General features: G+C 40.9%; 1 protein-coding gene across 4 annotated transcripts in view; it reads right to left on the bottom strand.

Annotated features, from left to right (window-relative positions):
- Positions 1-5: 5 nt before the first annotated feature.
- acacb (acetyl-CoA carboxylase beta) overlaps positions 6-16,713 on the bottom strand; it is a 133,387-nt gene continuing 116,679 nt past the window's right edge. For 3 of the 4 annotated variants that reach the window (XM_078554432.1, XM_078554433.1, XM_078554434.1), the window contains 7 exons: positions 16,484-16,619; positions 15,289-15,466; positions 14,150-14,262; positions 13,884-14,038; positions 12,701-12,871; positions 10,373-10,509; positions 5,468-7,594 (listed from right to left, as the gene is read on the bottom strand). In XM_078554432.1, coding sequence (XP_078410558.1) covers positions 7,468-7,594; positions 10,373-10,509; positions 12,701-12,871; positions 13,884-14,038; positions 14,150-14,262; positions 15,289-15,466; positions 16,484-16,619 — 1,017 coding nt within the window. In that variant the 3' untranslated portion in view covers positions 5,468-7,467. Of the gene's footprint in view, positions 260-5,467; positions 7,595-10,372; positions 10,510-12,700; positions 12,872-13,883; positions 14,039-14,149; positions 14,263-15,288; positions 15,467-16,483; positions 16,620-16,713 lie in introns of those variants that run through there. The other variant, XR_013578235.1, reaches the window with a different exon arrangement.

The raw sequence follows: 16,713 nt of genomic DNA, 5'->3' as shown, positions 1-16,713 counted from the left end.
CTGCCAGGGACTATTGATAAGGCACTGCTATGAACGTAACTGATATGTCAATGCACTGAGGACTAAACATACAACATCATTGGAAAGAGTTCCTATGGCCTCTTCTTAAGACTTGAGAGTATCATATCTAACTCTCTCATTGGCTGTATTTTTCAAAGGACTTGACTGTCGTAACTGATTCAACCTTTGGAAAAGATCTTCCACTCTGTGCTCTCTGGAAGATCCTGAAAACTAAATGCAGCCTTCATGTGGAATAGGTCTAAAAGTTGAATATGAAAAGAGCATTACTTATTATTGACACAACTGAAGAAAATCCAAAACTATTCTCATTAATTAAAAAATAGACTTTTTGTAAATAATAAAACCATACCAATTGACTGGAACATAAAAGCATTGAGGTGGGATGGAAGAACAAAAATGTTTAACTACCAAGATAAATATGTAAATTGTTCAGATTTAGCATTGTTTACCTCTCAGTGAAAACATATTACTATTCAGCCAATAACAAAGCAATGCCATATTTTTTGGTGATGTCCAGTTTGGTTGAAGAACAATACCCAATCTCGCAAACAGTTAATGGACATAGCAGTCCACTTTATTCATATGACCAAATTTAACATCCAGTGGGTCTAAGCAGACTTGGAAAAGCACTGAAACAGAAAAGGCCATTAGACCCGATAAGCAAAAACAGAAACAGAAATACCTGGAAAAACTCAGCAGGTCTGGCAGCATCGGCGGAGAAGAGCACAGTTGACGTTTCGAGTCCTCATGACCCGATAAGCTGTTCGTTCCGTAGGTCATTTCAAAACCATAGATGCCATTGACGTTACAGAAGATGTTGGGTGCTGCTCAGCCTGTTAGTGTTTGGATCATAACTTGCAACAGGCCACAATGCGAAACCTATTTTTGATATTGAATTCTCATGGTCAAGTTCTGAATTATTTGGGCTATCAAGCTTTTGGAAGGATTTACAACAAAATGTTGTATCTTGGTGGAGGAGTGAACCCAGGGGAAGACCACAGCGACCCAGTGAAATCGTGACTAATCCAATCATCAGAATCATTAATGACGATACTGGTTGTATTAGCATCAGCTTTAATTTGCAGAAAGTGGACAAACATCCAGTTGAAGTCAAGAGTGTTTGACTGTTCCAAATTGGATAACCTACTGCAACAAAGTCCTAAAAGAAACATGGGCACAAATTTTAAGAGACATGGTTGCTTCTGTGGTTGATTAATATATACGTACTTCGGAGGAAGAGAACTGCTTACCTAGGACTCACAATGGATGCAAAACAGAAACAAAGTTGAATGTCATTAATGGCCTAAAACTCAACTTAAACAATTTTTAGTAGAGCCTAGAAATGTGAATTTTATTTTTGCTTTGTAAGTGTTCTGTGCATTGTGATAGCTCAGTACAGTGGAATGTGTTGGTGCTGTTGTGATAGACAGTATTACCCTTTGTATATTTTTAATTTATATTTATTGTTTTAAGGATAAGTGAGAACCTGTTTCATGTGAACTAAGCACTGTTTACAAGAATATTTCTTAAAGATACAGTGTTTCCACTTGTTGGCTGGTTATTTTAAAAAAGCTATTTTTTCTGATGGATAAAGTGTCAGTTTCTCAACCTTGAAGCATCATTTACAACTCTGGCTGTATTGATTGCAATGTTTCTGTCACTACATCAGATTGTGGGATCAGGCTCAGTCCACTACTTCAAGGGCCACAGACTGAAGGAATTGGCAATATTAAGAAAAAAATGTACCAGTGGGATGCTAAGCATGCGAGTTCCCAAAAGAGAAGGCACAATTTGACGTCTCTTCCCTCGGGCTCGGATAGTCTTTTGATTAGGGTTGCTATGGGAAGTTTTAAATTAGCATCAATGCTTTGCATATGTGGAGTCTCTCTCTGAAGTAGCTTCATGAGACATTCACGAGGAATGAAAGATATAATTCACCAGCAAAACTATTAGAGGATAAACCAGAATGACCCAGCTCTTCCAAAAAGTAGGCAGAATTTAACATGGTATGGGCATCTAATTAATGTTCATTTTAAAAAAAAACTTCCCAGGAATAGACCACTTTTTAGTTAACTTAAAATAATTTCCAAATTCAATCATATTTATTGGACAAAATTGGATTCGCAAGCATGCCAAGTACAAACATCAGAGGATATCAGATTTGAATCACGTCTGTAGAACCTATGATGTGCACTTCTCAGCAATCTCCACAATGCAGGAAGCACATAAAGAATATAGAGTTTCTACTTTATTTGTTAAAAAAAGGAAGTGAGAGTATCTATGCTCTCTATACACACACCCATAATATCAGTCATCCCGAATTGCTTAATGTGGCTGGCAATAGATGGAGCTTAATTTTCATCATTAAAGGATTCATTATAAAACTGATTCTTATATGGTTTTAAAGTTCTTTTGAGAGGAGGAAAAGAGGTAGTTCTTCAAATAAAATAAACTTACCACTGTTCCAAACCAGCATTAACAAAAATCATGTCAGAAACTTCATAAGATATTTTGACACTGGCCAACAAGTGGGAGACTACAATTACAAGGTATGTTTCAAAAAATTGTCATAACTTGATTAACTAACCAGATAGAACATGAGATTTATCTCAAATTTATCTCTGAGGGGAAGGAAATATTTGTTAAGATTTTTTTTCCCCTCATTTAGCTTCAAATCTATTGACATATCTTAACTAGGAAGTAATGAAATGCTTTATGTAAAATGTCTTAGGTATATGAATAAATATTTAAATTTGAAATGGTCCTGTTGGATTTATTTTTGCTAAAACAGGACAATGGCTTTCAAACCTTATAAAATACTTTAAAAATGCAATTTTAATATTCTTTATTCTCCCTCCCCTAACTTCCATATAGGTCACCTGCTCGCAGATCTCTGGTAATACCCCTTCTCATCTGGCTAGCAGTAAATTGGAGAGCAGGCCCACATTGGTGTTTCCTTTGTTGTGTGGTACTGTTTGTCTTTTATAATTTAGTGCTCGGGGCCAATGCTGGGCTGTACTGTAAACAAGATGGCAATTCCTATAGTGCTACAGCCAGTGCTCTGCATCAGGATCCAGACTCTAGTTTCCTCCCGCCCCCTTCAGTGTGAAATGCCAGCACAAAGCTAGAGTTTAAGGTCATGGCACATTATTTACATCTGTCTCCTAAGTAACCTGAAATAATTTGATCATTGTGGAATCATGTGACAGTACTGCTGAATCCAGTTGTTGGCTCTTACACTTGTAGATCTCAAATATACAATTGGAACATTAAAAAAAAGTTTATTCTCTGTTTTCAATTGATTAAAGGAGTTTAGGTTCAATTTAATCCAAGTTATACCCCAGTTCCCTAGAGGACCTGCAGGATGAGCATCAATGTTGCCCTTTTGTGAGTAATTCCATCTCCAACAGCCAGCAAAGAGTCTAACACACCAAGCAATCTTGGCCACAGGAGCCATGACTGTGGTTAAAGTAGTTGAGATTCTTTTCTCAGAAAGAACATGGAACTTTGACTTATTATTGCCAAAGCATTTTGCATTTAAGGCAAACAAGGCCAAAGTTCCAGATAGCGCTGTGACTCAAACTTAAAATATTCTACTTCAAAGGATGGATGTTGCACGTGTGGGAGTCAGGTAGAGAAAACAGAATCGCTCATCCATTGGCTTGGGAAGCTATCAGTGCCAAACAACAATATCCTGGTTATTGACTGATCTCCTGAATCCTTCAGAGATGTGACAATCCTGTGCTGGTCGGGTTTATGCAAAACTTCACGCTTTATTAAGCTGAGAGGGGGAGAAGGAATTGCTTAGAAACAGGCCATCTAGTCCAGCTGGTTTATGCTGGTGTTTTTATGCTCCCCACAAACCATCTCCTACCTCACCCCTAATATAGTGTAGTAAGACCATAAGACATAGGAGCAGAAATTAGGCCATTCGGCCCATCGAGTCTGCTCCGCCATTCAATCATGGCTGATAAGTTTCTCAACCCCATTCTCCCGCCTTCTCCCCATAACCTTTGATCCCCAACGGAATGTAGTATTTGTCCGGTTGGTCTAAAAGGACTTTATTCATCAGTAAATTGCTAAAATATCTCATTGGCCAGACTTCCATGCTTGGAATGGTTTATTTAAGTAGAACAGCAAGTCCCGGGTCAAGAAAAAGATCTATGACAGATCTTACCAAATTTTCAATTTCAGTCTTGGCGTAATAATCATTACCACAGAGAAGAGAGATTTTACTTTCAGACTGACTACACATCTTGACAGAATATTAGGTTAGAGTCAGCAAAATGGACATGGTTTATCTTCATTCAGTTCTTCTAACCAAGGCTGTTCATGCATATCCACAGGGATTCAAGATCAATAGCACACCCACAAAGGCAGAGGAACCAATATGCCAGCAGCAGGGGACTTTGGCTTTAATTCTTATCGCCCTTATAAGCATTTTACTATAAATGGAGCAACAGTTAATTATTTGCTGCTCTCTAATAAACTGTGATTTCAGTAACTATGGGCCAATCATTGATTCACCTCAAGGTATACTGTTCTGTTAGTAATGACAGTTTTGAGACACTAATTAATTAACACTTTTGTAATGTCACACATGTGGCAGTGAGGCTTAAGGATGCCCACCAACATTTGTGCAAAAGTTTTCTTTTGGGGAGGGAAGGGAAATGGAATGGCCAGCATATTATACTCCTTCATATTTGTTTCAAATGTTATGGAAAAAAAACACAATCAATGTTTATATATGCAACTAAAACTGAAAATCTGAACATAATTAAAAAATAATTAAGCCAACCACTCCACCCAGCTAAAATGCAAAAGGCCCATTATACATTACAGTCACATTAACCTATGTGCAATTTAATTTCCAATATAGCTATAGGTTACCTCTACAAAGCAATCTCACATCACTTTAGGTTCACACTCGTTGCAATACAACTTAACTGTAGACCCCTCTCGGTGTACTGGGAGCCAGCTGACCTTCAGTCCTCCACCCAAACACTGACATACATTTTTACTATGGAGGACACCAGAGACTAGCCAATTCTATCCTCGTACTTTCCTGCAAGAGTCGCTAAATAGCAAGCGGCAATCTTCAAAATTGAATCTGAGATCTTCTAGATCATAAGGTTCAATACAACACTGCCTGATGACTAAAATCTCTAAATGTACAGCATTTTATTAGAGCACCCCATTCATCAGAATGGAGCTAGTCAACTTTTATATACAAAACAAATAGAAAAACACACAGATTACAGTTTATACTACCTGGATATTTATCTACTGAGCATATTTTTCTTTAGAATAAAGCAAAAGTTATGATAATACAAAAATATTTTTTAAAACAAACTTTAAATCTGTATCCTATCAAGTCCAGGGTTGGCTCCCACCACTTTAACCCATTAAAGACACGTAACATTTTAGCAAGCAATAAAGAGAAATGTTTTATGAAACTTTAACGAGAAGTGGTAACTTTTATTTACAAAGAGTAGCTGTCCATTCTGGTTCATACATAGGAGCATATATAGGAACAATTGCTTGATCAAAGTTTTGCTTACCAGGATGAGGGGTGTTCAGGCTGGGGAATAGAACATCCAGTTTTAGCATCAAACACTCCCCAGAACAGATATAATGTCACTTAGCTGCTGATAACACTCCCTGATTTTGAACTAAGTTGCTTAGTCCCAATTTAAAGAAAGCACTTCCACTGTATCAACTACATGTCTACTTTCCGCACGTCTTCCTTACAACCTCTCTGAATGATATTGCAGTTTTAGAAGCAGTTTGTGCCTATGCCTATCAGGATCAGATTGAGACTACCTAACCTCGTTTTACTAGGACCCTACAGCCAGCATCCCATTGGAGTTGGCTTTGGGCTGAAGGTTCTGTAACATACTGTAACCACCTCGCTATCATTTTATATTAAACCAGTTGTTTCTTTAAATTGAAGATTACTGGTTAATTCTAGCAATTTTTAATGCTTGATGTTATACAGATCAAGATCTCTGCAGAAAAAGTGAACACAAAACAACTATATCCAGGCTGCCCTGACAATGTATAAAATAAATAAATATTAAGGACAACCAAATACATTCATAAATGAACTGAAATTTTATAACAGTATTGTAATAAAAACCACCAATAATTAACATCGTCAGGGCTTACTAGGTAGGCATTATTGAAAGATTGCCTCTTTATTCTGCAGTGTTAAACCAATGTCTTGCTTGCATGAGGGTCAATCTCAGCTATACAATGCTCCAGAATGATGAAATGTGGGTTTCATCTGTGACTCTCTACACAATGAGCTCCTGATTACAATTATCGATTGTGTGCTAACAAGTGGAGGAAAGAGGTGGTCTAGGAGTCATTGCTGCATTTTACCTGGCGTGTGGAAGGTAAAATAGCAATCTCTTAAAGAAAAGCAACAAAAAAGTAGGTGGAACAGTCTGAAGCTTGATGACTGGTGAATGAAAGCCCAGAGGTGGATTGAATGGCTGAAGGCATCAAGTGAAGGAGAAGTCACAAATATCCCCAGGCTATGTATGGCAACTCAAATAGTACTCTGGTAATAGTCACTATGGCTAGTTTATCTGTAAGACTGGTTTTATTTGCAGCAGTTTGGGACAGCAGAAGTTGTTAAAGAAGCTTTTAACACATCAACAGTTTTAGAACCAATTGATAGTCACAAAGATCATAGTCACTGTGATAGGATTCAGCTGCTGCTGTGAATGGAGATCGTTTTAGCCTCTTGGAAAACGCAGATATTCAATAGGATGAGATCTCCACCACATATTACATTGTGGTGATCTTTATTGCACGAGGTCAAAGTTTATCAGCCAAGACTGCCTGAGCCATATTACAGTCACTATGATTAGTATTTAATTGACTTTTCAAAAGTTGTTTTTGCTTTGCTTCTGTGAGAAACATGATCTGTGAATTGCACTTCCCGGGCAAAGGTATTTGAAGAAAATTCCAAGAGATGTAATACTCCGCAAAATTCAGTCTCTAGATGACATTTAGGAAAATACTTTTCTGTGGATGGTTCAGCTGGCACAAGTATTGCCAGTAACAGGCATACAATGCTGAGGCTGTAAGGATCACACCCAAAGTCTATATGTGGCTGGAGTTCAGTGGAATATCCGAGTGCACTAAATGTCAACCCCCTGCCCAAAGTTAAACTATTTCTTCGGAGGATTGTTATCCCCAGGGCTAAGAAGAACTGCTTAGGCACTGAGTACTGATGAAGACAGATAACTGTAATTTCCACTACTAGAGGGTCTTTAGGCTGGCTCGCCAGCATATGGCTGGGGAAAGGCACAGGACTAATGTTCCCGGACACTTTCTTCCCCCCAACCCCTCAGTTTCTTACTTTTAATATTATGATGAGGTGTGCACGTTGTTCAAATCTCCCTGAAGTGGTCAATAATGTTGAGTTTCATTCACTCAAGATGAAGCTGGGCCATCCATGGTTGTTAGGAGATGAGTGATCTGTGCACGCTGGGCTGGGGTGATATGTTGCGTCATATGAATAATGCAGTCCATTGCAACCTCTGGATTCACCTGAACCAAGCTGAAAATAGCAACAACAAAAAAAATACAATAAAATATTTTAACACATTAAGTTTCAGTTGGATTATCTCAAGTTTATTTTTCATCTTATCTGGTTATTAAGGGAAAAATTGAGAAATAGAACTCAGTGAGAACATCAGATTCTTGGAATAAGTACAACACAGGTCAAAATTTACCTTTTAGTTTTAACCTGTCCTATTCTTGCAATTTAAAAGAAAGTTACAGATTTAAAATTGCCTCTCCCATTCCCTTGATAATTTTAAATACTTCCATTTGATCACTTCTCAGAAATCCTCTTTACAAATTGAAAAGTGCAACTTTCTCCAGCCTTTCCTCATAACCCAGACCCTAATTCCAGGGTTCAGCCTTGTGGCTCATCTTTTCAATGCTTCAATGTCCCCCGGTGCCTTAGTGACAAGGTGCAGTCTGATCACTGTTTCCCCTGATTTATATTCCATCCGTTTGGAGATGTTGTTCTACCTTCCATTGTCCTTGTCCAACCAATGCATAGCAGGAATTGACATGTTGAGCGGAGTTTACCGGTGGATAAAGGCTTTGTTGTTGTAAACTGTCACAATTGGCAATAAAAATGTTCTTCCTGATATCCCCAGTTCCCCTGGCTCCCCTTCAAGTGTTGTTTCCCACATCAGTGGGACAGAGGAGCAGCGGTTTGGGGGCGAGGTGGAAAAGGAGCCAGTGGGACAGGTGGGAAAAAGAGCCAGCGGAGTAGGTTAGAAGGGAAATCGGTGGGGTTGGAGGAGGAGGGTGGGTGGGGGGAAGGAGAACCAGGGAAGCAGGGGTTTGGGGCACGGTAGCAGGGTGGTGTTGATACCCAAGGAACAGATTCTGGCAGACTTCTTAAAATGTGTTAAGTGCACTTAAATGTTTATCGCATTTTTACGAAGAGCCCTAATTTTTTGCATGTAAACATTCGTGCAAGTTGTGGATAAGTGGAATTCTCATTGATCCCAGCCACTTTAAGACTAGGAGTAGCAGGATCATCAGTGGAAGCTCCTCTGGAGCCCGTTGAGCTGCAGCACAACTTCCGGATTATAGCGTTCACCACTATCGAGAAAGGAAAATCGAGACCGTTTTTGTCCAACTCATTCTGTAATTTCTGAACTGCCTCCTGCATCTCCAAGTTTGGAGTCATCTGAAAACCCGACCACGTTGTATTCTGAATTTAGGTCATTTATCTAAATTAGAAATAGTAGCACCGAGCCCATAGCACTCCTTCAGTACTTCTCCCCAATCAGGCATAAATCCTCTGACAAGTATTTGTTTTCTACCCTTTAGCTGAATTTTTAACCTCTGCCACAGATTATCCTGAACACCCAAAGCTGTTTATGAGGTTATTACTGTATAGATAATTCTCAAATCTATTCCTAATACTTCCATTGCATGCAAAATAATGGAACTAATTAAGACTAATGGGTCTTTAGAAAAGAGGCTGAGGAGGAACCTTAGATTATGAAAGGGTTTGGAAGGGTAGGAATCTTTTTCACTTGTGGGTGAATCAAAACTAGGACCATAAATATAAAATAGGCACTAATAAGTCAAATGGGGAATTGAGGAGAAACTTCTTTTTGCAGAGTGTGATTAGAATGTGGGACTCACTATCACATGGGCCAGAATTTTTCCCTCGTCGGGCGAGCTCGGCGGGAGCAGGCAGGGGTGGTTGGGAAGCCGACCGTCGCTGGCGATCGGCTCCTCTCTACGATTCCGCGCAGGCGGGCCAATTAAGGCTTCGTGAGCGGCAGCACTCAGCACTGCCTGTGCGGGCGGGGGGAGGAGGGAGAGCCAGGCCTGGCACGCAATTCGCGCATGCGCACGAAAGAGCGCTTCAATCTCCCTGAGGTACGGAGCTGCCTCAGGGAGATTGAAGCGCTTATTTAAAAAATTAATAAAGACAATAAAAATTTAATAGAACATGTCCTCTCATGTATCACGTGAGATGGGACATTTTTAATTTCAAAATAAAGTTTTTATTCAATGTGCATTAGCTTTAGGAAACCTAATCCCGCTTGTGGATGAGGCTTCCTAAAAATGTAAAGGCAGATTGGTCGCTTGGTCTTTTTGCCTGCCCGCCAACCGTTAGGTTTGGGTGTAAATTTCAAGTTAATTATCCTGTTAATGGCCTTAATAGGCCTTTCAATTATCGTTGGGCGCGCAGCTGAGTGCGCAATGATGTCTGGGCGCATGCCCGACATCATCACGCGTCATATTACACTCGGGCATGTCGGGCGTGCACCCGGACACCAAACGTAAAATTCTGGCCATGTAGTAGTTGTGACGAATATCTTGGATGCATTTATCGGGAAGCTAAATAAATACAAAGGACAAAGGAATAGAAGGTTATGCCGATAGTATTTAGATGAAGAAAGGTGTGAGGATTTTTATGTGGAGCATAATGGAGCAGTTGGGCTGAATGGCCTTGCTCCATGCTGCATATTCTATGCAATTTTATGTATCCAGTGACTGCCTCAAAATGATCACGAGAGCCTCACAATCTCCCTAATCTGTCTCTGGGATAAATAGAAGTTGGGTCACTAATGGGAGCTGACATTTATTGATCTGCATCACCAGACTCCAGATGGAAAACCTCCTATCCCTTCATAGCTCCTACATGGTCAATGGACCAGGATTAGGACCCATGCACTGAATTTTACACACACAAGTACAAAATCATTTTAAATTAAGTTGCCTGGTCTTCAATTGGAAGACATTCTTCGCTATCAACCATCTTCTCTGCTGTCCTAAAACACATAAATACACCTACCTGCGAATGTGTTTTAGTGCATAATCACGCTTCAGGTACTTGATGTTCTCTCGGATTACAGAGCGAGTGTCGTCTTCATCATTGAGGTGTTTCTCCAACCATTCCACTACTTTCTGATTGTCATCCCACAAGTATGCCTGCACAAAACAAGCAAGGAGATCCAATAAAAATGGGATAGATAATGGAACTTGGAAGATACACTATCACAATACTGATGTTGGAATTCTACTTCTGTATGGGCTGCTACTTAAGCCTGGGGACAAGGAATGGGAACATGGACTATGCAGTTGTGTAAGTTGCCTAGCATTGTCGGCAAAGCTACATCCCCTCTCCCATGACGTCAGGAGTTGAAGACATGTCCCTTCAGCTCAATAACAGGTGAGGTTGTTTTAATGATTTTAAATATTTTAAAATATTAATGACATTAAATTCAGACAAAACTAAGGGAATAGTTTCCCTTTGCATTAGTAACCATATCAATACAGTGTGGTTCTCCTAAACCATAGACTATAAAAAGGTAAAAGAACTATGGTGTTTCCATTATTCTCTGTGTACTTCGGGCATTAGCTATCCTCCAGTACCTTATAGCACATGCTCACATGCACACATAAGGTTGGGGACCTGGCTTTATCTATTTCCACCTCCTTAGCCCAGAAGTGTCAAAATAAATTGTGGAATACCTACTAATGCTCTGGTTGACATGATCTGACCCAATTCCCACTACTGACAAGTCAAGTCGTTTTTCCCAAATTATTCCATAAAGAGGTAATTAGCACATGCAAGACAAGTGAAAGCATTACATTTACTAAATCTATTGATCTAATTTCTCTAGCTAAATTTTCAAAATCTACTTTTTGCTTATTTCTGCGAGTATACTTGAAGTTTACAGCACAGAATGAAGCCATTTGGCCCTACACACCACAGCAATCACTCTCGCCCCATAGCTCATCATCTTTTGCTTCAATTTATCATCAAATTTTACCTCAAAGCGTGCAAAAATCTCAGTTTCAACAATTCCTTGTGGCAAAGCATTCTATGCTCCAACAACTTGCTGCGCAAAGAAAATTCTTCTTACCTTTTTCCTCATTCCCAGTGACTGTTTTAAATTGATGAACCCTTGCTACTGAGTCCCCATCTGGAGGACTACCTATCTGGGGCTCTGAAGAAGAGAAGAAATGTTAACTCCATTTCCCTCTCCACAGAGGCTGCCAGACCTGCTGAGTTTTTCCAGCATTTTCTGTTTTTATTTCAGATTTCCAGCATCTGCAGCATTTTGCTTTTACCCTATCTGGAGAAATGGTTTTTCCCTATTCACTCCATTAGAGAGGTGCTTAAATTCCAAAGAGATGAAACAGAGTAGATAGAAGGAGAAGGTTTCCAGTGATTGATGGGTCTGGAACAAGGGAACATAGGTACAAGATTAAATGTAGAAGATTTAGGATAGAGAGGAGAAAATTTTTTAAAATAGGGTTTTGAATGTGAATTGCAGCATTGGAGTTAGTGATCGAAGCAGAGATTAGGTCAGATAGGTGATTGAAGGAGAAGGGGGATAAAAGGATATGGGAACAGAGTAGGCATGTGCAATTCGGATGATTGTTTGCGTCAAGGATAAGCACCAAAATGGACTTGTTTCATTGGTTTCAATGAAATGACAGTGGGGAGAATTTTCTCCCCATCGGGCGGGCTGGGCAGGAGCAGGCGCGAGCAAGCGCGCAGCCAATCGCCGCTTGTGATCGGCGGCGGCCCGCCATTTTATGTGGGTGGGCCAATTAAGGTCCGCCCAGCGTCACATGCACCCAGAAGCGCTCAGCGCTCCCTGTGTGGGCGGGGAGAGGGGGAAGAGTCGGGGCTTACGCTCTTTCACGCGCATGCCTGGGCTCTTCACCTGGGCTCTTCACCTGCCCACCAACCTAAATGGGTTGGACAGGCAGCCCTGTTAATTATGACAATTGGTTTTTAAATGGCCTTAACAGGCCTTTGACAGTTCGGCGGGCGCGCAGCCGACTCCGGTGCGCACCCACCGAACTGAAGATCAGAATGATGCGTGGTGACGTCAGGAAGCACGCCCGATGTCATCGCGCGTCATTTTACGTGTCGGCGAGCAGGACCTGACCCCTAATTCAGGACAGTGTCAATGTTGTAATTGCTATATAATTCCATGTATCAGAAGTAACTACTTAATGTGGACGCTGGATACAAAGCAGAAAACTATTCAATTTGCAATTCTGAAATCCTGCTACCCAAACACATTAAAAAAAATCAACTAATAAATTTAGAAAGGCTGCACTGACACCTCCACATTAGCAGTGCCATCTCTTCTCCACTGACCTTGACAGTTCCCTCTGTCTCCACAAACCACCTCCGCAGCATGGACTGAATGTGGCCATCACTCAGTTCCTGATTTGCTTTTATAATTTCTTGTTTCACCACTTCTTCTAGCAGCAGACGGCGGAGACGCCAGTAGAAAAACGCGCGCACAGTCTTCCATTCAAGGATATCCTGAGACAGAACAAAGGCTACAGTCAGATCCAGAACAGCTTGACAGCAACACTGGGAAACTGCGCTACAAGAGGACACTCAGTGACCATAATTCATTCCATTAGTGAAGGCACAATAGCAAATGACAAAAATAAGGAGCAAGCTATAAAGGTTACTAGGCTCATCCCATTACTCCTTCCTTCCACCCACTCCTGCTGCCCCACCTCCCCCACCCCACCACCACCAACCAAAACCCTGAGCTGCCTTTGAGCACCTCTCCCCGCATTGCCATCAAAATGGCAGAAATGTGAGATGCCTTAGGGGTGATCACGAACAATCATGCGTCTTAGATTAGGCTACCCATGGGGGCAAAAAAGAACAATACAAAATACATCATATGCAGTGTCAGGCAGTAATCTTCTTTCAAATGAAATGAAGAAACTTTGTTTACATCAGAGGCATTATCAAGACATCGTAAATAATTCTTACCCAGCCAAGGCAATGCAACATTACAAAGGTACAAGAGTCTTAAGACTACATGGATGGGAAAACTTAGGTATAACGGATCTATGCAGGAGACAGGCGTTACAGGTTCCAACCTGTTGAAGGTTTTTAATGATATCATAAATTATATAGGTTACTTTCCAACCTTTCCTTCTTCTCCTACAGTGTCACTTCACTGTCTACCTTTCCTAGAACAGTGAACATGACGAAGTACTGAGCAGTCAGCTAAAGAGCTGCATTTTCCCTATGGCCTCCACTTTTGCATGGTCAGGATCAGGATGTCACCCTTCAGCGAATATCAGGTGCTAAATGTGCCCCCTAACCCCCTCCATAACTCCCACCTTTTCTTTCTTGCAGGACGTGCCTTGCTGTCATAAAACGCCTTTCTCAACAGGACAGCTGGGATCAGGACCTCATCATAAGGGGGATTATGGCTGTTAAACCACATTCTACACTTCAGTACTGCTGACCCACTTTCCATCTAATTGCCCCATAAAGACTGAGAAGGTGCAGATGAATTCTCTTTAACTGTAATAACTCCTTTCTCCTGCATCCGGCCAGGTGTGTCATGAAGGCCAGCAAACTGGGCTGCCACTTGGTGGTAAATTGGAGACAGGAACTCCTCTCGTGCTTTCAGTTTGGCTTCTAGTTCCTTACGGAGTTTTTCAGACAGCTCCGGAAAGCCTACAAAAATTAAGCAAGCACTGGTCAGAGGATCAAGCAATGGCACAAATGGGGAGGGGTTTCCATGTTTAAAATTAAGATACTTCGATAACAGGGTAGCATTTTCCTTACCCAACTGGTCTACAAGGCCTGAATAAATGGTATCAATTCTCCTCATTGTCTTCACCAAGTCTTTCCGCCTGAACTTGATTTCCACAGTGCCTTCAGGCTCCAGCACACCACCCCTGAGGAGTGAGGAAAGGAGAGAATTCCCGAGAATGTGTTTCATGTTTAATCATAGTTAAGAATCAATGAACTGTGAAAATCATTTTGAAAAGCTTTTAGCAAGGACATCTAACTTGTGACTGTAGCAAAATAGGTTAAAATGCCACCTTTCCCTAGCGGAGGGGTTTCATTCTTCTAACCCTCCCCCCAACCTTTTTAGGTTCTTCACTCCAAGATCTAGTGGCACAGTAGTAGTGTCCCTACCTCTATGGCAGAAGCTCCAGGTTAGAGTCCCACTCGGAACTTGATGGCCATGGAAGGAGCATACATAACATGGCCAATCAGGTTGATTATCAACCTCCAAATCTTACCAATAGGCCTATGGCAGGCAGTAAGAGCAGGGGTGTCTCCTGGTCAGCCAGAACCTGCATAAGGTAATGGAAAACCACTACAGTACCTTATCAAGCATAACCATGGACCAACACATGGAGGTCCATTGTCTCCAATGACCTCTTAGGGCATGAGGTCTGAAGAAAGAGAGAGAGAGACAGAGAGAGGGGGCGAGTATAAAGCACTACCCCTTGGATACCATCTGCTCCCTAACAACTGGCTTTATTTATTAATTGTCTTACTGTTGCCAATTTCCTGCCCTCTCCTGCAGGTATTAACTCTTCACTGGGATGTGGTTCAACAGCCGATGAAAGTAAAAATGAAGAGAGTTGCAAAGTGGCTACCAAATTGCTATCGCCAGTTTTGCAGCATCCCACATGTCAACATCTACCTCAACGTGTGGAAGATAGTAGACACCAACTTATATGACAGTTCCATGACATGGTGTGACTGGGGAAAACAGCTTTGCCAGCTGAACTCCTCCTGTAGTTAGCTTAGGAAAAACTGGTAATTATTTCAGTTGACATTAACCAAGTGAATGGATGGGGGAGGAGGAGCAAACCATCCTAAGTAGACTTTGCATCACAAAGAATTTTTGATGGAGGCTTGTTATATTCACCTGACAGTAGAATTTATGAACATTATTATACCAGTACCTGCTTTCTCGGTCTGCATAGAGTTCAATGTAAAGTGGATTGATCGTAGGATCAATAACAGCCCACGAGCCACCACGGAGTTCAGCATGAGGTGGGATGTAAACTAGCACAGGCTGCTGGAACTCTCTCAAACTATCCACGATACTGGCACCAAACTTCAGAACCTGGTCGTACATGTCTAACAGGAAAAGGCAAGAAAATGGATTCAGAAAGTCCAAATCAGAATCATCAGCAACTCAGCAGAAGGGCAGCCACACAGGGTCTTTATCCTCAGCCTCTGTCAAGTTTCTCTTGAATTTTGGAAAATAAAAACATAAAGTAGAAGCATTTCAGATCATATCAAAGTAGGTCCTTACAACCTCAAAGTAGAGCTATGCCACTGTGAATGGATAACAGTGGAACCTCCACATTTCGATTTTCTAATTTTCCAATTGCCCACTACAATCTTCACAAACAAAGCTTTGTATAAGATTTCACCTCATTGTCAAGCTCCTAGTCTCCTTTTTTTTTGTCTTTTATGTCCTTTAAGTGCTGATTAATCTATATGTTCCTTTTTGATACTTGCACTGTTACTTCTCCAAACTCATGTTCCTGAGTATGTTGTACTTTACATGAAAGGCCAAACACTGGCAATGATCAATAATCCAGCAGGCATTCCTTCTGGTATGGAGGTTACACTGTACTTTTAAAATTGTTGATTGAGAAACAAGGCCGGAACAAAATAAAAAGATTAACAAGGGCATCTCATGTTGGATTCTTGCCAAATATTTAATGGGCCATAGTTGAATAGCTAGATAAAGGAAAAGGGTTGAAAGTTTATTAAACAGGATGTGTTTATTTGCTTGCATGCAAGGTAAATGCCGAGACAGACTGGTTGGGCCGGAAAGCCCATTTCCATGTTGTAACCTCCATGTATTTATATACATATAAATGCAATGCCTGATGGGAGATAAAGTAAAGCAAGTAATGCAGTTGAATTGGAGCTTGTGGGAACAATAAAGTCATTGACAATGCCATTCCCTTTTTACAACATTGTTTTCTCTTCCCTAAAGGTGCTTGCTGGCCTCACTATGACCAGCAAGGTATATGTCCTTGAATACATCATGCAACAATCTCTCTACAGGCACACAAACATTACAGAGTCTTGTTATGCAGCTCTGGGGGTAATTTGTTTTGGTGAAACCACAGGCCTTACCTTTCATTCCACCAGAAAACCCTCGCCAATTTGCAAACACAAGAAGGGGGAGTCGCTCTCGTTTGAAATCCTTAATGACCTGCGCAGTCTTAAAAGCAGAGTCTGGAAACCACACCTGTCCAGCTTGCTGAACAATCTGTTAAATAAAACAGAAAAAGCCCGTTATGCGCATAAATTGAGAAATTTGCTCAACTATTTGAGGATTACTGCAGCATACTACTCCTGCCAAA

This window comes from Cetorhinus maximus, chromosome 12 (genome assembly GCF_964194155.1).
Source record: "Cetorhinus maximus chromosome 12, sCetMax3.hap1.1, whole genome shotgun sequence".
Lineage (NCBI taxonomy): Eukaryota > Metazoa > Chordata > Chondrichthyes > Lamniformes > Cetorhinidae > Cetorhinus > Cetorhinus maximus.
The sequence above is the reverse complement of the archived record's forward strand: the minus strand, read 5'-3'. Positions and strand labels throughout refer to the sequence as shown.